At 50.0% G+C, this 7,571-nt stretch overlaps 1 protein-coding gene across 1 annotated transcript; it reads left to right on the plus strand.

Moving 5' to 3' along the window:
- Positions 1 to 3,542: 3,542 nt before the first annotated feature.
- Positions 3,543 to 6,895, plus strand: LOC127034970 (uncharacterized). Its single transcript, XM_050924380.1, has 5 exons — positions 3,543 to 3,616; positions 3,725 to 4,051; positions 5,888 to 5,904; positions 6,268 to 6,367; positions 6,495 to 6,895. Exons 1-5 carry the CDS (start codon positions 3,571 to 3,573, stop codon positions 6,893 to 6,895), a joined length of 891 nt encoding a protein of 296 aa, XP_050780337.1. The 5' UTR covers positions 3,543 to 3,570.
- The last annotated feature ends 676 nt before the right edge of the window (positions 6,896 to 7,571 follow it).

Raw genomic sequence — 7,571 nt, forward strand, 5'->3', positions numbered from 1 at the left:
TTCCCTGTGCACCAGCCTGGATCAGTTCTGCTATGTTCTTTGGGTCACACATCATGTGACAAGAGTTCATGAGGGTGCTAATGGTGTCTAAAGCATCATCAGAGCTGTGGGGCTAATTAAGAAAAGAACTACATGATTATATGACTCATTAAGATATCTCTGCTTGAGTCTTCTACTACATCAGCTGGGCCAGCTGTGGGGTCTGCCTTTATAAGCCAGGAGCTTGTCACTAAAACTCGGTGTCTCCTCCAATGGGCCCAGCTCTGGGTGGTCACATGGCTGCTCAGAGAAGAGGAGATTAGCATAAGGGGTGGAGCTTGCATACTGCTTATTTAGCAGGTTCAGTACAAGGAGCAGATACTGCCAGGCATTTGCAGTGTGGCCACCTTGGTTTCTTGCAGGAGACTGAAATCTCCTCACCATGCTCTGGGCTCCCCTCGTCGTCCTGTTGGGGACGTGGTGCACAGGTGAGAACAGGGGGAAGGGAGAGGATTAAAAGAATCCTGTTCAGTGGCCTGCAATATGAGATACCAGGGCCAGGTCTCCCTGAGCGCTAACACCTTTTACCATTGTATCCCCAGCCTCCAGCACCCAGCCTGTCCTGACTCAGCTGCCATCCATAGCTGCATCCCTGGGACAGACAGTGAAAATCTCCTGTTCCATGAGCAGTGGGGTCATGGTGCAGAGCTATCCCCAGACCTGGCAGCAACAGACACCGGGCAGCCCTCCGCGACACCTGCTCTCTTACTATAACAGCATGAGCAGGGGTTCTGGGGTCCCCGACCGATTCTCAGGGTCTAAGGAGAGCTCCAGCAACATTTGGTATTTGACCATCACCAATGCCCAGGCAGAGGACGAGGCTGATTATTACTGTGCTGTGTGGTATGGCAGTGGGGGAGTGTCTCACAGTGATACACCCACATGGGGAAGTGAGACAGAAATATCCCCTGAGCAAATCACATCCTCCCGGGCCAGGGTCTGAGCTGGCAGCTGCTCTGGCTGCAGAGGGCGGGGTCTGGCTGTGACATCGTCTGTCGATACCAGAGACTTGACTGTGTGACGCTCACTGTGTCCCTGTGCAGGGAGTCAGGAGTTCGTTGGGTCTGGTGCTGGTGGTATCAGGTTCTTCCACCTTTTCCTTCTCGGTTCGGTGTCAAGTGAACTCCCAAACTCTGAAAGTGAATCTGAGTCCCAGCCACTGGCTCCAGCTGGTCTAGTCTGGACACCACGAGTCTGCAGTGATTTCACTCTCAACCATTAACTGGCCTAGGGTTGTTCCGAGGTTTCACAGACTCTTCCATGACCCTGCTCTGAGTTTGTAAAGCAGCCCCAGAGCAGGTGAGAGTCTCTTGTGTTTGTATTTCAGTTCCTCCCCAGCCTGCAAGGAAACAGATCTTCTTGGTCTCTCTCACGTACCAGACCCCCAGGGATCCTCACTATCTGTTAAGAGATAACAGTCAGAGCAGATATGTGAACACACTAAAGTTAACCACTAGGGGGAGCTCTTCATCTACAGTATGTGAAAGCTGTAAAAAAGTCCCTTTCTACTACAAGCTTCTGAGATACAGAAGTGGGTGTGGATTACAAGGGCTTTTCATCTGTGCTACGAAATCTCACCCTGATAGCTTCAAGTAATCCCCCTCAAGCTTGTCCTATTACTAACGTACTAATGGTCTTCATTATAGAGCACTTTCCCACCAGGAACCTCAAGATCTTTGGTCATCAAGATTTAAGTTTCCCAACACCCGTGCAAGGTATTACGAAGGCCTTTCTGGAGGACGAACGACACGCATGACACACTCCTTCTACTTCACAAAACCCAGCTGACCAAAAAATAAAAAGTAAAAAATACTCCCCTGAAACAAATTAACATGAAACAAAAATTAACCAAGCAGCCAACTACGAAAAGAAAATTAATAAACTAAAAATAACCAAACTCGCAAACCCAACCCCAAACATTGTTTTTACCCCAAAATGGGAGGAAGGGCTGCTGGTCATGGGGGACTTTCTGTGGAAAAAGCTCAGATACGATGGTGATGGGAGGAGTCTGAACCCCTAAAATAAGATCCTTATTTTATAGATGGGGAAATCTAGGCTCAGGGATGTCTAGACTTTGGCCAGGGTCATTCAGCATGTTTGTGGCAGAGCTGCTAATCAAAATTTTGTCTCCTGACTGCCAGAGCACTCTTCCAACCTGCAGGCCATGCTCCCTCGGAAATAGTCTGCTTTGGAGTTCCATCACCCCCACCTCTGCTTTCCTGTCTATGATCTGTCCCTTCTGCTGGCACCTCCTCATTCCCTTGTATCTTATATAGACCTGTAAACACTACAGAAATACCTTCAGTGCAGTAATCTCTCGGGAGACTACTTTGCTGGTAGCTCTCTGATACATTTTTCCACTAGCTGAGAGAGGCTTAGCAGGGGTATGAACTTGAGCTCTGAGCAAAAACCCAGAGTGAAGCTCAACAGAACTCCTCCTGAGTCATCCCTTCCTCTTCTAGCCTACAATCCAATGGCATAATTATCACCCCTCCAAGTGCTCATAATTATCAGACTCAGCCCTTTGTGTTCAGAGCTGCCCTGAATGTAACTATCTGTCACAGAGTGTGGGGAGTCCAGTCCTGCACCCTGCTTCCTGGGACCCACAGTGACTTTTAGCCAGACAGTAAAACAGAAGGTTTATTGGACAACAGGAACACAGGTTACAGCAGAGCTTGCAGGCACAGTCAGGACCCCTCCATCGAGTCCTTCTGGGCTTTCAGGGTGCTTGGATCCTAGCTAGGATACCCTGAATTCCGCCCACACAGCCCCAAGCCCAAACTCAAACTGCTTCCCTCCTGCCAATCCCTTCCTTTGTCCCCCTTCCCGGGCAAAGGTGTTGACCTTTCCCCTCCCTTACCTAGCTCAGGTTACAGGCTCCGGTCTCGTCCATCCCCTAAAGTCCTCCCCTGCTCTCCCATTCCCCACACAGAAAGCCCCTACTCCATCACACTATCCAACACCAGATTATGGGTTATTATCCTCCCATACAATTAGACCAGGAGCTTCCTTTGCTAACACTACAGAAGACTTTGTAAGGTGCAATGGATGGTCCTCAGATATATAAAAGTACCCCCCAATGCAGTGCCAGTGTGGAAAAGATATTTCTAACTCTAATGTGTAAAGGATCCTTTTATGGCTATGAACAATGGGCTTTGTATGGTTCAGTGACTCAGCAGGAGCCTTTGGCTCTGGATGATATTTAAACTTCGTTAAATGTTTGAATTTACGCAGAGAGGCCCTGGTTCTCCACTCACTTACACTGTTTGTACAACAGTTCGGCTGCATGAAAGTCAGTGGAGTTACCCCGGATTTACACTGATGAAAAACAGAGAAGAATTGGGCCTAGAGACTGGCCCCTGTGTCTGCCCCTCTCAGATGGGTGAGTGAACATGCTTGAGCAGCCAGTGAACAGGGAGCAGATTTGCATGAAGGGACCGTTCTCCAGCACTGGGGGTTTAAGAGAGAATCGGAGGGTTCCAGCCTGAGACCCGTTTGCCTCAGGAAGCCGAGCTCGTCTGGATTCCCACCATGGCCTGGGTCCCTCTGCTCCTCACGCTGCTCACTTACTTCTCAGGTACTACAAAAGGGCAAGCTTCCCCCTGAGCTGCCTGCAGATCATGTTAACTGGGGATAAAGTCGATGTTGCTGACTTATTTTGTCACAATGTTTTCTCCTGTCCCAGGTTCTCTGGCACAGTACGTGCTGACCCAGCCGCCTTCAGTGTCTGTGTCTCTAGGGCAAAAGGCTCAACTCACCTGCTCAGGGAACAACATTGGTAGCAAGAGTGTGCACTGGTACCAACAGAAACCTGGCAGTGCTCCACTACTTGTTATATATAGCGATAGCAGCAGACCCTCCGGAATCCCTGATCGATTCTCTGGTGCCAACTCTGGTAACACGGCCACGTTAACCATCACTGGAGTCCAGGCCCAGGACGAGGCTGATTATTACTGTCAGGTGTGGGACAGCAGCAGTGCTCAGCCTCACAGTGACACAGACAGATGGGGAAGTGAGACACAAACCTCCCATTTCAAAGGGAACATGTCACGTTATTGTCTTTAACATGTGAGGTGGGGAAGGTGCATGAAAGGAGGTTGTTTCCAGTCAACCCAGAAACCTTTCCTGCCAACTATGGAGTACAAGTCACCTGCTCGCTATCCCCATGGAGAACTCCCTACACTGCAGGGCTTTTATCCAGACAGTATTTAGGAAGGAGGGGGCTGGGAGGAGGATATACTTGTAAGCAGTGTGCCCTCACCTATAGGCTGTTTAAACACTGAAAGGAAAACCTGGTGCCCCTCCCTGCTGCCTAGCTCTGTGTTATTGCCCCACCAACTGCCTGCTCAGATATCTCCCCTAGTGATGTCAGCTCTCCCCTGGCAAAAGGTCATGGCTGAGGCCTGTTTCCCAGACATGCACTTCCAAGCACAGATCATCCCTCCCTCGCCTCAGGGCCCGACAGAGAAGTTATACAGTCTGTCCCATGGGATAAACCTTCCTCAGAGAGGCAGGAGAGTGGAATTATCCCCACTCTCAACCTAGGAGCTCTGAGCTTTGCTGGCTGGAGGACTGTCCTAGTTTTCCCCACATGCAGACAGCCCACAGCTCCCTCCTATGAAGGCAGTGTGACTGGAACCGGGGTCTGTCTCTGTCATATTAGCAATGGTCAGTGATAAGGGCTGTGACATGCCCAGAGCTCTAAGGAGCGACAAGTGGAGGGGAGAGTAGAACTCGGGCTCCTGGAACGGGTCCTGTCCCTGCGGCTAATGGATGCTCTGTGCAGGAGACGGTACGGGGACTGCAGAACATGCATGGCTTGACCAAACGAGAGAACAGGATCCAGCCGAAATGTGGAACATCCTGCGAAGTGCACCATGTTGGAGAGCTCCCCTGCCTTCTGCCATGAGGGGAGCAGTCCCTGACAAGGAGCCTCTGGGGTGAGCTCCAGCCTCCAGGTGAGAGCAGAGTCAGATTTAGTCTTTGAAATTGTGAACATCGCAGAAGTAAACGAGGGTAAATATTTGCTGGTAGGCAGTAATGTCCTGCTTTGATTCCCTCCCCACCCCGCTGCAGTCTGGACACCGGAGAAAGGATCTGACAGACCCCCCGCCTGCGTGGGAGATCAGCACTACTTAGAAGAGCATCAGCAAAATCCTTTATCCAGCCCAGGACTGGCTTCATTGTGTGGCTTACAGGACTGCACAGAACCCACTGAAACCCTAGGGGCCCCCTGAGAGGTGGGGACTCTGAGCATTATGGGATAGAGTCTAGTTCCACCCTCCTCAAACCAATATGGAAACAAGTAAATCTTTAGAAATCAATTTCTGACATTTCAGGTCCTGATTCAGGAAAGCATCCCTCCTCACTACAGCTATTAGCACATATTTACTGATCAGCAGGTACTTCAGGGCTGTCCTGTATCGGGCCTGGTGTTGATGGGTCTCAGGTTTGAGTGGGTGTGCAATGTGGCAGGTAGATTTCCATCATACAGAATCCCTATGTCCTTCCACTGCCCCCAGACAGTGAACAAGATTCCTCATTAGTCCAAGTCTCCCATGAGGATTATCACCCCATAAAAATCCCTAATGAAGAAGCCAAAACACCTGTAGCCCTGCCGTGTGGCCTGGAGAGCAGAGAAACCATGGCTGCTGGCAAAGAACAGCTACTAAGCACATGCATCCCCAGCCACAGAAATCTCACCCTCTCATGTGGTCCTGAAGTGGATAGAAAGTGACTTATCAACATCCTTAACCTTTACAATTTCCCCTGCCCACTCCACTAGCTTTACTTTAAAATGTTCCATGATTGGCAATGAGTACTGATTTGATTCTCCTTGATTCTCTAGTTGTGTTGGCTCAAACTGTGAGTGAGCAATGAACCTCTAGCAAAGCTGGGAAATGTCAGGCTCAAAGGGGAGGGTTGGAGAAAGTTACAAACTGGTGAAAACAAGGGATTGGAATGGAAACTGTCACCCAGCCTGAACTCCCATGGTTGCTACTGTGGATGAAGAAAGAAAATGATCTCAGCTGAACTGGCCACAGTTGGGGTGGCTCTGAACCAGTGACTTTATACAGCAGGAGCTCATCACCACCAACGATGCTCTCTCCTCCTACGTGCATTTCCCTGTGGGGAAAAGGACTAATCAGACAAGAGCAGATTAGCATAAAGGCAGGGCTTGCATGCGCCTTCCCCAGGAGGATAAATATAAGAGGCAGATAGGTTCAGGTATTCTCAATAGATCCATCAGTTTTTCTCCCAAAGGTCGGAAATCCCCTCACCATGCTCTGGGCTCCCCTCATCGTCCTACTGGGGACATGGTGCACAGGTGAGAACAAGGGGAGCACGTTAAACCCACAGTCATGTTACTGCTGAAGCCAGTGTACAAACTGTGTCACTAGAAGCTGGGAATGGACAAGGAGGGGTTGAAAAGTTTCTACCTTATTTTTTTCCAGGTTCCAGCTCACAGCCTGTGCTGACTCAGCCAACCTCAGAGTCAGTGTCCCCAGGAAACACTGTGAAACTCTCCTGCACCATGAGCAGTGGGACCAGCATCAGTGGCTACCGTGTGTTCTGGTTGCAGCAGAAACCTGGGAATTCTCCACGATACCTGCTGTATTACAAGTCAGATTCTGACAAGCACCAGGGCTCTGGGGTCCCTGCGCGCTTCTCAGGTTCCAAAGAAACATCCAGTAACACCGGCTATTTGACCATCTCTGGTGTCCTGGCAGAGGATGAGGCTGATTATTACTGTGCTGTGTGGCACAGCAATGCTTGTCACAGTGACACAGACAGATGGGGAAGTGAGACAAAAACCTGCCCTTTCATCCCCCAGACCAGGCTCTGTGGAGCCTAGGCAGAAGTCACACGGTGCAGAGTTTGGTGTGAAGTGTAACACTTCACCTAAATAACTGCTCCTCCCAAGAAAATCCACTTTCTCATACCTGCTCTCTCCTCTTTACACTTCTGCAGCAGGAGGAGCTGTCAGCTTCCTCTAGAGAAGAGTTAACATCGCTATTCTCATCATGGGAAGAGGGAGAGATTCAGCTAAAGTTACAGACTCAAGTGACATCAGGGCCTAGATCCATTCAAAGATCTTGCCACTCCTTCCTGCAAAGAGAAAGAGGTCAGAAGAACCTCTGATTTCTAATGTAGGAGTGTCCAGGGGGACGGGAAGGGAGTTAATGGCTATGGAAGCGGGAAGAAGGGGCATGACATGAGCGCGGTAGGGAAACAAAGGGCTCATCAGGCTCACACCCGCTGGCTGAGTGGATGTGCAGCAACTTCTGGGGACTTTCAAAAGCCTGCGCAGGGAGGAAAATTTGGGCCTGGGTGTCTGAGCCAAGGTCCTGGAATGGGGGGAGCAGGAAGTAGAATTGGAAATTATGATAAAGGTGCGGATTGGGGTAAGTGCAAGTGACCATGTAGCTCTAACCGTGAGGGGGAAATCTTCACCTGCAATACACCAAACAGGAGACAGTAACTTTCAGACTACACCTGCCGGGGTGAGGCACAGACTCGGTTGGATTTAA

The sequence above is a fragment of the Gopherus flavomarginatus genome, chromosome 15, assembly GCF_025201925.1.
Source record: "Gopherus flavomarginatus isolate rGopFla2 chromosome 15, rGopFla2.mat.asm, whole genome shotgun sequence".
Taxonomy (NCBI): Eukaryota; Metazoa; Chordata; order Testudines; family Testudinidae; genus Gopherus; species Gopherus flavomarginatus.